Below are 17,146 nucleotides of genomic sequence, written 5' to 3'. Positions count from 1 at the left end.
GTGGGTTGCCGACCCCTGACCTATCCTGTAGAACCCACTTTTAGTCTGTGCCTCAGTAGTCAGGACTACCTCAGTCCTAATTCTTAGGATTAGTTTTTGTTGTTACATCTTTCTTTTAGGTTTCCTACCCTCTTCCAAAAGTTACATAGTGCAGTTTCTGGAGTGCTAAACCCAGAGCAGCGAAAAAGGCTTACTTATTCCTATTACAGGTCAGTGGAGCATCACAATTATTTTGCTGCTGTAATTTTACAATAGAAATTCTACCTAGTGTTTATTTGTGAAGACGTTTGGAAATGTTATAATAGACTAATTTGGGTATTCTTTATGTAACAATTTAGAACCAACAACAAGTGTTTAGGGAAAAAAATGTTTATCTCCTATTATCTTAAGTCTTCACTATCTATTCTAGTTCTCCAATCTTCAAATGTGTAATACATTATACAGTCAAGCTTCCTTCTTTATCGCTAAGCTCTACTTAAACCTGACACTAGTCCTGCACACTGGCCGTGAGTAAGGATGAATAATGTGAGGTGTTGTTGAGAGGGGAAACTCACAGAGAAAATCTGTATGTAGTTACTGATGAGGTCTTCCACCACCTTCATCTCCTGAGGAGTGTGTCCCTCCGTCTGGAAGAGACATGATGAGAAAACGCTTGCCAGACTCTGGGCGTTCATCTGGTTAATGTGAGAGCACCTCTGTATCCTGGGGAGTACACACACAAACACAAAATACATTTAGCACATGAATAAATACTGATGTACAAATCTAACTTTTTCATATATCAGTTACTTGAATATGCACACAGGCATAAATAAGCAAGTTCATATAAAAATAAATACCACCACAATATTGCACGCTTACTCACAGTACTCAGATACGCACAGCAAACAAACACACTAGCAGCGTATAACAGTCAGGCACAAATATTGAAATGTTTCCATTTGTGAGGAAAACAAAACAATAAGGGTGTATCATCTTTGGGGAAACGTTAGGCCACCATCCAAATCTGCCAACAGGGCCAATTAAGCTTTCTCCAAACAATTAGAGTGAAATCCAGAATATTTCACACAATCTGACAAACCCACAGAGGGTTTATGGGAAAGCATATTTACTGAGAGCTTGTAAAGCAGACTTCAAAGCACCTAACATGCAGAAAAAGTGTGGAGTGTAGGTTTATCCAAAATGTGCTGGTGACTCAGGAATTTTGTTCAAAAGAGCTCATTACAAAACTACTTGGGTGGAAATTTTGTACTCTGAATTTTTATTTTATTTATTTATATTTTTTTTGTGAGAAAGTGAGTGAGTGTGTACCTATACAGATGCTGCAGTAATGCAGCCAATGTTAATCTTCTGATCTTGGGTAAACTCTGAATATAGGTGGTATACTTTTCAATCCTGTCCTTTTCATACAATTCATCTGGAAAAAAGCAACATATAAATGACCACACCTTAAAAGACATGATCAATCACTGATCTGTTCGTACAAAATATATAAAGTCCACAGTCCTGGGATTTATATCCAGATTCCCTTGTGCATTATATTTTACCATGACAAAACCGTCAACTCATTTAAACTCTAATTGCATATATTGCTACATTTAAATTCTAACCCAGGGCAGAGATCCAGTAAGGGTAGAGCTCTTTGCACAGCAGGGCGTCCTCACAATGCCACAGGAAACTTTTAAGTGTATCTGTGACATCCTCTATCCGATGATCCTGAACACGTAGTTTAACATTGCGAGCATCCTGGGTAAATTCTTCAAATAGCTGTGCCACACGTTTGGGGTCACCTTTCTTATGATAAATACCCTGTTGGCATAAACCTGGAGTCAAAGAAGATCAAAGTTAGACTTGAAAAAGAATTCCTAGTCTTGCTGAATCTTATAAATATGGGGTGAAAATTCCAATTCAGTCATTTACATATTATGTCTAGAGGCCTTTACACCTAAAGCATTGCATATCTTTAGAAAAATGTAAAGTGGCTACAATCCTTGGGAGACACTGAATATGAGTTTACAACTTTCCCATCAATTTTTGTCAGTTATTTTGTAATATGGTTTCTAATAAGAACTCTTGTTTTAATATTATAATTTGGTTAAAGTTTAATTCACATCATGTATTAGAAAAGTATTACAAAATATATATGCAATTTACCATATTGTGTGACAAAAGCTATACAGCTGTCAACAATAATAGGGACATCATTTTTACTCAGCTGCTGGTTGCTTAGCGCCCTGCCATCCCTCCCAGCAGCTAACTGGATAGCAGAGTGCCATAGAGCAAAGTCCTGTTTAGTGATACCATGAATGTAGATGGTTCTGCCATAAAGACACACACACAAAAACATTCTGATTACAATTACAGAAGGATTTTAAATAACACAGCACCAAAATAAGATATTTACCTGCCACTTTCAACCATTAGCAGAACCTGGACCCTCTCCTCTCCTTCTAAATGTGTGGAGACAGCTGTGAATACAAAGGTGAATAGCCTTTAGGAGGTGTAGGAATACTGCTGTGAGAAATGTTTCTGGGAAATATGTCAATTTCTATATAAATGACACCAAAAATTAAAATACAGCTAACTATGTGTAGACATATCAGGCAAGATAAAAAAAATGGCTTAAAATTTCAATGATATTTGCAAACCTCTGATCGCTGCTGAGGAGAAATCTGAAACCTCTTTGTTCTGAAAGTAAGTAATTCATGGTACTTTTTTTGCTTTTTTGTGTTAGTTTGTACTTGCCTTTTTTCTGATGATTAAGTAAGATTTAGACATTTTTCCAGTCTTTTATCTTTTTTTTTTTTAATCTCACAATCAAAATAATTCCAAACATTCAGTGATGAGGTCTTTGCTTCAGGGTGGTCATTTATGTTACACAGTCCTAAATAAATCAAGGGAGGTCTGAGAATTTTGAAATAAATTGTACATTTTACATTAGATTACTGCAACCAATCAAATTAGAGCATAATTTCTGATACATTTCCCTAGATAGGAGTTGGAGAGAGAGAGAGAGAGAGAGAGAGAGAGAAAACACATGGGAGGGGGTAAATCACCTCATCTGTCTGAGGTGAAAGGTTATGGAGAGTCTTGTTACCTTGTTGGGAGACATGATGCATATTGTTATTGTTTCTGCTTTAGCTTCTGAGTAAAATTCCTGTTTGATGCAATCGGGGCAGAAAGCTCTGTGTCGCTGGTCATTATTTCTCCCAGCATGTACAGGACAAGGCTGTCTAATGCTGTCTGACCATTCTCATCAAACGCACACAAACATCCTGCAATGCCCAGGCCTATTTACTGAACAACCCATTCCAACACCTCACTGCACACCTTATGACAGGTTAAATCTCTTCATCTTTTATTTTCCTGCTTGTCTCATTCTGAATAGTACCGCTCTCCACAAAACTCATGCAATCATTCTCTCCATCTCCACCTCACTCAGCTCTTTTCCAGTATGCTGGAGATACATCAAATATCAGATCTCCTTGATAATGTTTGGACTTCCAGATCTTTACAACAAGGAAATATTTTAATGTTCTTCTTCAGGGAGAAAAAAAAAATACGTAGAAACCTAATGCTGCTACCTTTTCCAGTGGCTTCAAAAAGTAATAGCAGAACCAGGGAGGAGCTAAAACAAGGTGCTCCAACATTCACTCTGATAGGATTTCAAAAGCAGGGGATACAAATTGTATTGAATGCAGTGATGACATGGGTTTTATAAAGGGCTGTTATCTGGGGAAAAATTAAACAGTCCTTTAACAAATAACAGGCCCTTAATCCTGCTCTACACCGCTTTTGGAATCCAGGTTTTAACAGCTTCATGAAGACTATACAAAAATTGACATCCTGCTTTCAGACCACAAAATGGAGCTCACCTTTGGGTCTTCTAGAGCAGTGGTTCTCAAGCTTTTTAGACCAAGTACAACTCAATTATCAAGACAAAACCTCCAAGTACCACCTATGATTTTTACCATAGAAACATGTGTGCCCCTGGTTCTCCCTGTGTTTGGGGGCATAAGGCAAAACCTTGCTTGAATTTTTGCATGTATTTGTTGCTTTTAATTTACCTGAAATTTGCATGCTTAAAACAAAATTATCTAAAATAATTACTAAAAGTTATAGAGAATACAAATAACTAGGCCTAAACTCAATGTTTTAAACATGATTATAAGAACATATGAAATTTATGGGCAATAAGCATTTTGAAAAGATAAAAAACAAGAAGAGGTCAATTTAATGACAGTTATGTGCTTTAATAGGCTACAGGTGAAAACAGAATGATGGAGGCTTGGAACAGGTGCTCACAGCAGTTCTCTGCTTTTTCCTTCAGCTGAGTGTTTTCTTATATTTTGCATTATTCACATTTACAGATGTTTTTCTCTATTTTTGCTTCTGGATTTAGCTCTTCTGGGCTTTGGAGCATTTCTAGAGCTTGGTCTCGACTTTTTTTTTTTTTTTTTTTTTTTTTTTGCTTTGCCCTTTTTATAATTAAATCCAAACTACTCACACCTGTCTTTGCTTATGTTCATTTAGCAACTGAAACTGAAACTTTTCAAGGTATCACCTCTTGGTGCTTCACGTACCAGTAGTGGTACATGCACCACAGTTTGAGAAACACTGTGCTAGATGGTGGCAGATCTTTTTCAAAAGCCCCAACCTTTTGATTTCTGCCTCCATTGATAATTTGGGGTGTTTTTTTTCTTAACCTGTTCTGTTCAGTTCCTGTGATGCACCTGCAGGTAAAAGCGACATATGAATCTCAATGCAAAATTGTATTGTCATGATTGCCTGCAATTAATATAAAACCATAGAAAATTCATGGGCAAATGCATTAATATTTAAAACCTAAAAAGTGGCTATATCAAAACTAGCAGTAACACGTTATAACATACTAAACTGCTAAGAACTGTAAGAAAAAAGAATCCCAGGATTCAGAGACTGATAAGGGTTTTAAGTCTCTTTCTTGTTTACATATTTCTTTCTGTTCTTCTTTGTTCTGTATTTATACAGCACAATTATTTCTTCATTCTCTTTGCACTATTTAACCTTGTCTTTTTACGCTCTCACAGGCAAAGCACTAGTCTGGCCATAAGACACTGAAATACTTCCCCCATTTTTAGGAAAAAAAATGGACATGTACAAAGACAGGATTGTTTGCATGACACAATAATAAACATTTACCTTTAAAAGCCAACATCTTAAATAGTTAATTGTGAGGACATTAGGACGTTAGGTAACACCACCTAGGTTAAACCTTAAAGATTTAAAATATACCATAAAGATGAGAAAAATCAGTAATGCAAAACTGCAAAAATAAATGGGAAGGAATAAGTTATTGGTATATAAAACAATAATACATTTGTCAATATGAGGCAAAGAAAGAAAGGATAAGAGTCACTACTTGTTTCATAACTATTGAAAGGGGAACCGGTTGTCCATTTTATAATAAACTGTATAGTATAAAAGTATAGTTTTAATCATTAATATTAATTACACAAATTATCACACTTGCAAGTAATAATATCATAATAAAACAAGTAATAACACTTGTTAAGAGAAGATTGTGGTGACCAATTAAAAAAAATTCAATCCAAATTATCTTTTGAATAACTTGTTGCATTAGTACAGAATATAACTCTTATGACCATATTAATGAAATTAGCATTTTACAAATAGATTCAGCTAATCAGATCTATTGAATAATACTACTCAGCATACACCACCAGATTAACAAGACTTGGGGGTTGTGTACATGAGATCAGCCAACATCAACTCAATGGAATCAAATGGGATAATGTACTTTATTTTAAAAATGCTACTGAAGATTTTAAATTAAAATATCCAATGCTTGTTTTAGGCTTCTGTCATATAAAGAGTCTCTGCTAAAGAGGTGAATGAATTGCTGCTGTGGAGTATACAGACTAAGAGCTGAGGTCAACTGCAAAGCACTGGTCTGTCTGTGCTCTAATCCAATGTCACACAATTCTATCCCTCTAGGGTCCTCAGTTCTCGCCCCACAGATATCCGAGACACCAATAGAGATGCCTGGTTAATGTGACACACTCCATTTCAAGGCTCCATGATTTAAACGAGGCGACACTCTCGTAATCCCGGCATGGGTGAAAGAGCTTTATGGATTTGACCCAGAGTTTGGCCTTAAACGTATTATATATATATATATATATATATATATATATATATATATATATATATATATATATATATATATATATATATATATATAATAAAAGAATCGATTTTCTATCCAGCGCAATTGTTTGAAAATGTTGCAAATCGAGTCTTCAGCTGCCAAATGCATGAGAAGTATAAAACCCGCCCAAGTGTCGCCACTATTGGCACCAGCGGCTTCGCTTCAAGACGCTCGGGGAAGTGTGACTAGACGAGGAGACATCTTAGAGACGTGGGAATGGAGTCAAAGTGGCTCACAAGAGGAATGCCAATGAGGAAAGCACTTGCAATAGACTGACAAGAGCGCACAGGAGAATGCCTTGAGTGCCTAGCTTCAGTGGAACGCTTTAGAAATTGGCTCTTGACAACATGATTAGGAGAATCAGCGTATATCAAGTTATTCCTCCGATACAGACTCCCCAATATCTTCAGGAGAGTCTGTTGTAAGAGTTGCAAATATACACTGGAAACCAAATTTGTAACACTTCTCAGTCACTATTATTGACAGCAGTAACAATAGCACAGCCTGGTGTAATTCAGTGTGAACACTATATTTCCCACTCATACAAAAGTTTGACCACCTCTGGTCAAATTACACACACACGCTCACATTTGTTAGCTAATAACTAATAAGTTTATTGTTATTTATTAAGTATTAGGTTTGTCTGCCCCTCCCTGGATCACCACCTTAATGAAGTGTAGGGGTTTGCAAGCCTATGTGAACCTAGGAGCTATGTTGGTAGGGTCTCCCTAGGCAAATTGGTCCTAGGTGATGAGTCAGACAAAGAGTGATCCATGAGACCTTGATTAAAAAAAAAAAAAAGAACAAGGAGTTCCACTCGTCAGGAGTAGGGTTACTGGGGCCCACCCTGGAGCCTGGTCTGGGGAGGGGCTGCTAGGCGAGCACCTGGTGGCCAAACCTTTACTCGTGGGGTCCGGCCGGGCTTATTCCGAAGGAGCAACATGGATCCACTCTCCCTTGAGTCCACCATCTGTGGGAGAGGTAATAATCCGGGTCCGGTGCAATTTGGATAGGTGGCAGCCAAGGGCGTGGACCCGGGTGTTCTGATCCCCTGTTACTGAAACTGGCATTTGGAACATGGAGTGTAACCTCTCTGGTGGGAAGGGAGCCTGTGCTGGTGCACGATGTTGAGAGGTACCATCTAGAAATAGTCAGGCTCACCTCGACGCATGGTATGGGCCAGAGAGAGGTCTGGGTTTCTCTACACAGACTGCTTCCCCCACGACCCGGACCCGAATAAACGGTGGACAGTGGATGGATGGATGGAAGGTATGTCTGTTTTCCAATTTTTTTTAAGGCAAATGTAATGTAACAATGCACAAAAGCCAATTGTCATGTTTTTTGGCCCAATCATTTAAATTAGTAAATATGATATATGCAGAACTGGAATGTCTGTTAGTAATATGTACATGTCCTAACTTCATCAAAATCAACAAAACAAAAATGAAACAAATTTCCAACATCAACTGACTGATACAGTTAGAGAAAATCTCTCAAAGTGGCTATTCTAAACAGCTTCTATCAATAACTGTGCTGGCAAGAAGACAAAATGTATTCATCTAGTTTGAAATTAAATGCAGTGGCTATTTGTGATGGCTATTATATTTGTTTTGCAAAAATAAAAATAAAAAATCAAACCCCCTCAGGACAGAGCCTATACCATGTTATTAAATACTTAATTACATACATAGAGTTGAATTGCATATTAGAATAACAGTAACTTCTAAAGTGTGAGAACTAGTTTTAAAAATTGCAGAAGTATTGAAGCATGCATCAACTTCAATGTTCTGAACTTTAACAGGCAAACAAATAAAACCCCTCCCATCACGGAGACCTTCAAAGTCTTGTCGCCAAAAACAAACATGCACCTCCTGTCTAGAACATAACAACAGAATGCTGTTGCTAAATTAGTTGTCTGCTTGTTGAACTTTTTTAACTTCAGATGTGTTATGCAAAATAATTACCTGTCTAGCAGATACAGCGCAAAGTCTGTATTAGCCTTCATGCCATTGAAATCCCTAGGGTCTATGCTGCTCTGAAAAGTCACACCAATATTCACACGCCTGTACACGGGTCATTGTTTTTGTGCTTTTTTTTTGGCACTTTAAGCAATTATAGATAGCTTCATTAATATACATTTCATTTATCCACTATAACTTTATAACCACCTCCTTGTTTCTACACTTACTGTCCACAGGAGCACTTTGTAGTTCTACATTTATAGACATGTACAGTCCATTTGTTGTTCTGCAAGCACTGTGTGTCTTATAAAACTTAAGGCTACACCGATCAACTATAACTTTGTGACAACCTCCTTGTTTCTACACCCACTGTCCATTCTCTGAATTCCACTAGCTATAAAGGAACACAATTATTAAAATCACAGAGTCTATTTATTGCTCTGTGCACTTTTATCTCTTTTTCACCCTGTTTTTCAGTGGTCAGGACCCCCAAAGAGCAGGATGGTGGATTATTCTCAATGCTGCAATGACACTGATGTGTTGTGCTGGTATAAGTGGATCAGACACAGCAGTACTGCTGGAAATTTTAAATCCTGCAGTGTCACTGCTGGACTGAGAATAGTTCACCAACCAAATATATGCAGCCAACAGTGCAACAGTGTCCTGTGTCCACTGATGAAGGGCTAGAGGACAACCAACACTAACTGTGTAACAACAGATCAACTACTCTCTGTAGTTGTAGTTGATGTAGGTGTGTCTAACAGAGTGGACAATGAGTGGTCACAGTGTTTAAAACTCCAGCAGCACTGCTGTGTCTGATCCACTTGTTCCAGCACAACACATCAGTGTCATTGTAGCATTGAGAATAATCCACCATCCTGCTCTTTGGGGGTCCTGACCACTGAAAAACAGGGTGAAAAAGAGATAAAAGTGCACAGAGCAATAAATAGACTCTGTGATTTTAATAATTGTGTTCCTTTATAGCTAGTGGAATTCAGAGAATGGACAGTGGGTGTAGAAACAAGGAGGTTGTCACAAAGTTATAGTTGATCGGTGTAGCCTTAAGTTTTATAAGAAATAACCAGCTGTCAGATCTTATTTGAACAAACCTGTTCACAGCTACTCCAGTTGACTGCAATTACTATTTATATTTGTCACAGTTCATTCAACAAGCATAATTCGTAATGTGTGAGTGTTCTTCATCGGTTAAGTAAAAACAAATAGGTAGGAAGAACACATATCTTCTGATACAGATATGAATCATACAAAATTGATAAGCAATGCCCGTTTATACATATACATATATATATATATATATATATATATATATATATATATATATATATATATATATATAGTTTCCTGTACAATCTGTGTAATAAAATTCACTAATAAAATAAAATAAACAAAACCTGTAATCTGAGCAGGAACATCCAAAAAGATTCAGGTGTTTGCATACAAAAACTGTGTCAGAAAATCCAGTAATCATTACATAAAAAATAGGATTTATGACAAAGATTTTGTATGCAAACACCTGTATCTTTTTGGATGTTCCTGCTCAAAAAAAAAAAAAAAAAAAAAAAAAATATCACAGAACAGCTTTCTATGTACTTACTGAGCTCCTGCAGGCGTTTGAGTTGTAGAAGCCCCTTAGTCACATGTTCACTGTCAGGACTATAGAAAAGTTCACAGCTGACCAATGAGAACCAGCCCATTCTCCAGTGGTAAAGGTCATGACCTTCTTTGTAGTACAAACGACCAACAAGCTCACAGTCCTTCTTCAGTAAAGATTCTGCCCTCACAGGGAGAAAGCACTATAAAAGCAGAAAGAAAGAAAGAGAGAGAGAGAGAGTGTGGTCAAATAATAGTCAATACACACATACACACAAATAATACATTGATAGATAGATGAAAAAAAGACTCTATAGTCAAGTTGATCACATAGCCAGACATGGTGAAGGGTACAGTGCTTCAGACATTTTTTTCAAGGAGAGAAGAATTCGAGCTAACCCCCAAGTTGCTTAACCTTCATAGAACTTTAAGCATGAGTGGGCGAACAGAGAGGAATATTCCTTCAACATTTAAACAGCTGAAACCTCAGTGTTAGAAAAAAAACCCACCCACACAGGCACTGACACCTCTCTACATCAGTCAGATGCAAATTTCGGGGTTTGAACAGTTTGTTTATGTGGACTAATGGAAAGGCAGAAATTATGTTTTGAAGGATTGAGGACATATTTTGCAGGAAACACAGTTGCAAGGCTTTACAAGCTTGTTGGATCAGTTTTGTTGAAGGAAACATGTGGGCCAGAGGGATGGAATGTGAATGATATGGAAAGAACTTAAATATGTAGGAGGAGGAGGAGGACGAGGAAGAGGAGAAGGGGAAAGGGAAAGGGAAAGGGAGAGAAGAGAAGAGAAAATAAATATACACAAGCAAAATGTATATTACGCTACAAATATATTATTTAGCCAAATACCTAAAGACATTAAGGATACAATGATGATAAAGTAAAGAAAGCATTGTCTTACTAAAACCATTGAAATATTAAAACCATTCTCAATTAAACATATACATAAACACACACACACACACACACACACACACACATATATATATATAATCCTCAGAACACCTAGCCTTCAAAACTTTACATTGGTCAGTTCCAGTTTGTGTGCAAGTGTGTGCGTCTGTGTGTGTGTTTGTGTGTGTAACCTTGGCAATAGCATGGGCCCAGTCTCTTTGTGTGTCCGAAGTCTCAGCTCCAAAAATGAGCACTTTCTCAGACTTCAGGTAGATCTCAAAGGTGAACAATGTCCTGAGGGATAAGAGAGAATTAAAGAATGAAACCACACACACACACACACACACACACACACACACACACAAATCTCTGTTTGTTGCTCTTACTACAGGTGACTGCAAGAACATTAGAGAATGCAGTAAGAGGTGAAAGGTTACACTCTTAATGGTGGCTACAGTGGTGGCCTATGCTCCACAATGCTGTGGGAAGAGGATATTTTTACAGCACTGGGCCTGCTGAAACTGAGCTGTGTAGGAGTGTAAAAAAAGAAATGGTAAATTAAATGTTTTCATAACCTTTGGCTGGTGCAGGTTTGTCAAACACCACATATTGAAGAGGAGAGGAGAGAGAAGAAAGAAAAAGAAATGCAAGGAGACGAGAGCTGTACCCTGTTGCAGTCATTGTCTCTGTGTTGTTGATAGCTAAGCTGACCACCTCTTTAATGTCCACTCTCCCTATGGATGTTGCACTATTCTCGTTGTCATAGTAACTGAGGTAGCCACCCTCCAGCGTACACCAGCGTCGAACCATGTCTACAACAAACACAATCACACACACACAAAAAAAAAAAAATCATCATCATCATTCAAAATAGCCAAAACGTTTAAGCTACTGATTTTAAGCATTACGGAAAAGATCAGAACACGTAAAAAAAATAAATAAAAAATAAATAAATAATAAATAAATAAAAATAAACAACCATATGTTTTTCCCATAGTGTCCACCCTTTATGTTTATTACAGCTTACATTCTCTGGTCAGGGAAAAATGCAGGAATGAATTTTCACACCCCTCCAGTTCCTTAGAATTTTGCCCTATTTTCTAGTCTTTATGATCCAAATAAACCCAAACACATTCAGTAATGTAAATATTTGGCTCCGAGGTAGACAACCCATGGTTCTGTGAACATCAGCAACTTTTTTGTTTAATTTACAAATTGTCCGCTTTTGTGTTTTCAGACAGCATTGAATTCATTCACAATAGGAGTATGGACAGAAACACCAATGGATTTTTTTTTTTGTTCAGCTCTGAAGCAAGAAAGAAGCTTTACTTTGTGATAAAATAAATTACTTGTACTCGATGGCTGTTTTGACAAAATAAAAGAAGCGTGTGGTCTCTGAATGTTGTACAGTGAATCATATGACAGGAGCTGCTTGATCTTCTATTCAACATATCATTCATTGTAAAACAAATCAGAAAGAAAACACTCGCAAAATAAGCATGTAGTAAAAAATAATTCCATTACTTTATTCTATTAACAAACACTATATTATTAATAGTAATCATAATAAGTCTTATGTGAATATAGATATTATGAGTCAGCTCTGCTGTCAAGCAACAAAATGGCCTTGATTACTGGCAAAGATTTTAGAACGGCAAATAACCGCTTTATAAATACTTATTTCTCAAGAAAATGCTGATTATTCACCCTTTAAAGCAGCTTAATCGGACAGAGAAAAGATGGTTTAATAACCAGCATCAGGGGTGCTAACTCCCTCTATAAAATATGCAAGGAGAAAGATTTTTGGAATCAAAGTTTGTTAAAAGCTCACCATAAATTGTTGAATGGGTATCAAAGCTAAACTCACTTCTTCTCCCAGTATATAAAAAGAAAAAAAAAACAAAAAACTTTTTTTTATTTTTCCATGTCTGGATTCTCTTGTATGGATAATAATAATATACCTTGTTCCAGAGATCTTTAAGTACTAACAATCTTGTGGTGCCAACAACCTTCTACCAATTTCCAGAGAACCATCTAACCATTTAAGAGTCTGCCCAGTTGTCAGAGGCTGCAGGATCTCTGGGTTCTGAGTTCAGTCTCCACCTTAGTTGGTAGAGTGATTGGCTATGTGAAACTGTTTCCAGGTTATAGTGTGACAGTAAATAACTGTGTGTGAGTGAGAAAGAGAGAGGGAAAAAGAGGCATGCCCATGTCTCTAACTTGCAACCAAATATTCCAAGTAGGCTCTCAACCTACTATGTTCAGAACTGAACTGAATACAGAAATTGAATGACTGAATGAATGAAAGAATATACAGCACTGTGCAAAAGTCTTATGCATCTAAGGTAATTATTATATAAAAGGATTTAATTTCTTGATACATTTTGTTGCTTGTATAAAATTACAATAAATACAAAAACATAACTACAGTCAAAGTAAAGGGATGTGTTGTAAGTGTTGATCGTGTGAAGAACAAAATTTGTTTCCAGATATTCTCCTTGATCGTAGGGATTTGTTAAATTAATAAATAACACAGTGTGACCCTGAAATGGAGAAGCAGAAAAGAATATGATGATGATTATGATGATAAATAACACTTCATTTAACATAATGAAGGATTTTTAACCCAGGACAAACTAGGCATGGATGATAACATCTAATAATGCTGGACTGCCATGAATGAGAGATGTGTAAAGGTTTGGAAAGGTGCTCAGTATAGTAATGATATTTGTTTTTATTTAAATATGTAGGAAGGGGCAAATAAACATCAACTGTTCAGACAAATAGCTTTTTAAATCTCATTTTCTCAGGTGCCTAAAACATTTGCACAGTACTGTATATGTCACAAATGACTTTAGTGGAATGCTACCAAATAAAATTGTCTGGCTATTTAGTGTTCTCCAATTACATTGAGTTGTTCAAAGGTTGTGTTAGCAGCAGTTCAAAAAACATACAGGAAAAGCACATGCTAAGCTAGACTAAAGACTACACCATTAACAATTAAAAACCCACTGCTCTGCAGACTATGCTTTATACCTACATATAGCAATAGTATTTATCCAAAAAGAGAGTAAAGTTTTAAAGAGAGACAGTGACAAAGATGGCAAAAGAATAAATGAGTATGTGAAAGTGTGTGTGACAGAAAGAAGGGAGAGAGAGAGAGAGAGAGAGAGAGAGAGAAATGTGAATGTCACTACATGTAATAGTTACAACTTCTACAAAGAAAAAGAACAAAAGAATTCATCAACCACAGAGCTGGTGTCACAAATTAACAGGTGCAGGGAATGAATGTGACAAAAGAGAGGCTCCAACTGATGGCATTTGGAAAGCGCCATACCTGTCACAATTTAAGGCAGGAACACAAACACATACATGCACACACAATCTTTGAACAAACTGCAACACACAGACACTCATTCATTTCACATATACACATTTGCAGACACCACAAAAGGGACAGATGGTATTTACTATCAACAAGCGCTTCATGTGGTTGTCTGTCTGTATCTCTCTGTGTTGTAGTTCAATCATCTGCTGGTATTTATTTCATCATCACTTCTTAGTTCCTATCGGTCTGCATCTCTCCTACTCAAAATGACACCAAAAATCATGTCAAAACAAAACAATGTTTGCTTTTCCAACACAATCTTAATTTCTGTAGGATTTTGTATATTGCCGAAGTATTCACTCATCCATCCAAATCACTGAATGCATGTGTTTCAGTCACTTTCATGGCCACAGGTGTACAAAACCTACAAACATTTGTGAAAGAATGGGTTGCTCTAAGGAGCTCAGTGAATTCCAGCATGGTACCGTGATAGGATGCCACCTGTGCAACAATCCAATTGTGAAATGTCCTCACTAATAGATATTCCACAGTCAAACGTCAGTGGAATAATAACTAAGTGGAAGAGATTGGGAAAGACAGCAACTCAGCCACGAAGTGGTAGGCCACGTAAAATGACAGGTTCACAGATAAATTTATTTGGAAATGTAAATTACACCAATTATTTAAGGGATTACTTGTACGTCCTAATTCATTATAGGTTAAGGTTTTATGCTGTTGTCAGAAGATTGGAATTCTCAGGATGTAAACTCACAAAGTGAAGTGCATGTGAAACAATAACTGAAACAAGCTGACATTTAAGAGGTAGAAATGTTGGCTCAATCATTGCGAGATCACAAGTTTGAGCCAACACAGTGCCAACACCATCTGTGACTGAGAGTCTAAAAGGATTGTCCTCAACCCTTTCCCACTCCCCCATCACTACTAAACTTGGGTCCTTGTTAGCTGACATAACCTGCTATCCCATGTGTGGAAAGTTTACAGAAAAAAAATCTAGAACACTAAAAAGAAATTCAGTTTTGTTCTAAAAATGTGACAATACATCAACCAACGGGCCATGTTCCTCAGTATATAGCAAAATACATTCTCAAAAGTGTCTTCAAATAAGCCATACAAAATAAACTGTTATTGCAGCAGCTTCAAACAGCACTTTGAATCAAAAACATAGTTTCACTTATATTACTGAGTTAACCTTGCAGGGGATTGTGTTTTGAGCCATCCTGACCAGCAGCTAAAGTTGAAACTTTTCTGAAATTAACATCATGAACCCTAACAGACTCAAAGCACTCACTGTGATGAAAGCAGTAAATGTTTATTCACTTGTGACTACAAATAGAGGAGAGGAAGGGGCATATGAGTGCTTAGTCATTCAAGCATGAGCTTAAAATACATTCGTTTCAATATTTATGCAGTCATAGCTCATGGAGACCTTCTGTTGCTGAGAGATGAATCACATGGAGCATGACATCGACATGAGTGAACTGGAATCCATTCAGAAAACTCAGAAGCACAAAGCAACCAACAGTAGCCATCAATGAGAACATGTCATGCTTTTGTTAGTTTTTGAGTTGTGTGCGTGTGTGTTACAAAAGTGAATGTGTGTGCACGTGCACATGCGTGGAAGCACCGCACCCATACATGCAAATGCCTGAACAATGCTGCATGATTTATAAAGGGGCAGATGTGGCTGTTTTCAGCTCTTCCCCAAAAGAGCATTGGAGGAGCACCCATGGGGCATGTGGGTTCAGAACCAGCTTCCAGCAAAGCATAAAAATACACAGACAGAGAGAGAGAGAGAGAGAGAGAGAGAGTGTGGAGTAATGCTGCCATTGAAGAGCATCTCATTAGAAATACTAGAGATGACTAGCCAACTAGCATTCATTTGGTTGCCTTGCAAAATACAAGAGAGTAAAGAATTCAAATATTTTGCCATTTAGTATTTTTTATTTTTATCATTTATTATTATTATTATTATATATTCTCCAAAACCACAGTGAATATATTCGTATCTCTTGAATAAATTCAAAATGAGATTTCTTACTTAAAAGGCTGTGAAGGAAAATCTTAACGGAACGCTTACAAGTAGGTAGCAGCTCTACCTCAGTGGGCTCAGAAACATCAGACCCACTGATGAACGTAAAAGAGTTTCAGATGTAAGTAAAGAGTGAATGGGAGCAGGAAGCAGGGCTCTATAAGTGGAAGAGTGGAAGTGAGATAGAGCCAAAAAAAAAAAAAATCCCACAGTGGAGTTACTAGAACTTTGACCTTGTAATGTACCACAGAACAGAACAGAACAGATCTACAGGGAACAAAGGCATAGGGGGAGAAGCGCTCAGCAGGAAAAGATAAACTAATCAGAAATTAGAGGTTTCAGTTCCACACCTGTCACTCAGCTCAGACAGTGTGTCGACTCATCTGTGTGTGCCTTTCCCTGAAAGTTAGATAAAGGGTTTAAAAAAAAAAAAATTATATATATATTCTTACAAAAAACTCAAATGTTATAAACCAAAAAACTCAAATGTTAATATCAAATGCTGCCTGCTAAAAGAAGCTAACAGAAAATAACAGTCCACATCCATTTTCCTGAAGGTTCAGCTAGAACAGCAGAGAGGTTAACATTTAACTGGCAAGAAACCACACACCTTTTATTTACCCCATAGATGCAATGGATAAGAACAATTCAGTTTTCCTCCTTTTCACAACAAACCACGTCTGGCCAAAAACAAAATAAAGAAGTCAAAGAGATGAGTTTGGGGTAGCAACTGGAAGCCTAAAATACTCAGGAACTGCTTATGAATTATTAAGAACAAGTTTTATCCACAGACATTCAAACCATTAGAGAGAAAAAAAAAGCTTATATATATATATATATATATATATAAAATCTGCAGCATGATGCAGAGCATTTTTCCTCAGTTTAAGAAATCAAAATGTGAAATGCACTCTTTAAGCAGCGCTGCTGAAATTTTCAGAGGAAGCACTACACTTAAGCTGCCATTACCAGTGCCAAACTCCAGCATGCTTTTTTATAATAGATGAAAAAAAAAAAACACTATTTATTGGCTGTTGCTTTTACATAGCCACCACAGAGGTTTTAATCTTG

The 17,146-nt window shown here is 37.0% G+C and overlaps 1 protein-coding gene across 2 annotated transcripts in view; it reads right to left on the bottom strand.

Annotated features, from left to right (window-relative positions):
• The window catches only part of arap2 (ArfGAP with RhoGAP domain, ankyrin repeat and PH domain 2), a 94,670-nt gene that overhangs the window by 19,986 nt on the left and 57,538 nt on the right, over nucleotides 1–17,146 (bottom strand). For both annotated transcript variants that reach the window (XM_066681168.1, XM_066681167.1), the window contains exons 16-23: nucleotides 11,365–11,509; nucleotides 10,889–10,991; nucleotides 9,788–9,986; nucleotides 2,405–2,468; nucleotides 2,155–2,318; nucleotides 1,611–1,823; nucleotides 1,312–1,417; nucleotides 555–702 (exon numbers count right to left, since the gene is read on the bottom strand). In XM_066681168.1, the coding sequence (XP_066537265.1) occupies nucleotides 555–702; nucleotides 1,312–1,417; nucleotides 1,611–1,823; nucleotides 2,155–2,318; nucleotides 2,405–2,468; nucleotides 9,788–9,986; nucleotides 10,889–10,991; nucleotides 11,365–11,509 (1,142 nt within the window). The remainder of the gene's footprint in view (nucleotides 1–554; nucleotides 703–1,311; nucleotides 1,418–1,610; nucleotides 1,824–2,154; nucleotides 2,319–2,404; nucleotides 2,469–9,787; nucleotides 9,987–10,888; nucleotides 10,992–11,364; nucleotides 11,510–17,146) is intronic.

Source organism: Hoplias malabaricus, chromosome 9 (genome assembly GCF_029633855.1).
Source record: "Hoplias malabaricus isolate fHopMal1 chromosome 9, fHopMal1.hap1, whole genome shotgun sequence".
Classification (NCBI taxonomy): domain Eukaryota; kingdom Metazoa; phylum Chordata; class Actinopteri; order Characiformes; family Erythrinidae; genus Hoplias; species Hoplias malabaricus.
This window is presented reverse-complemented; position numbering and strand designations above follow the sequence as displayed.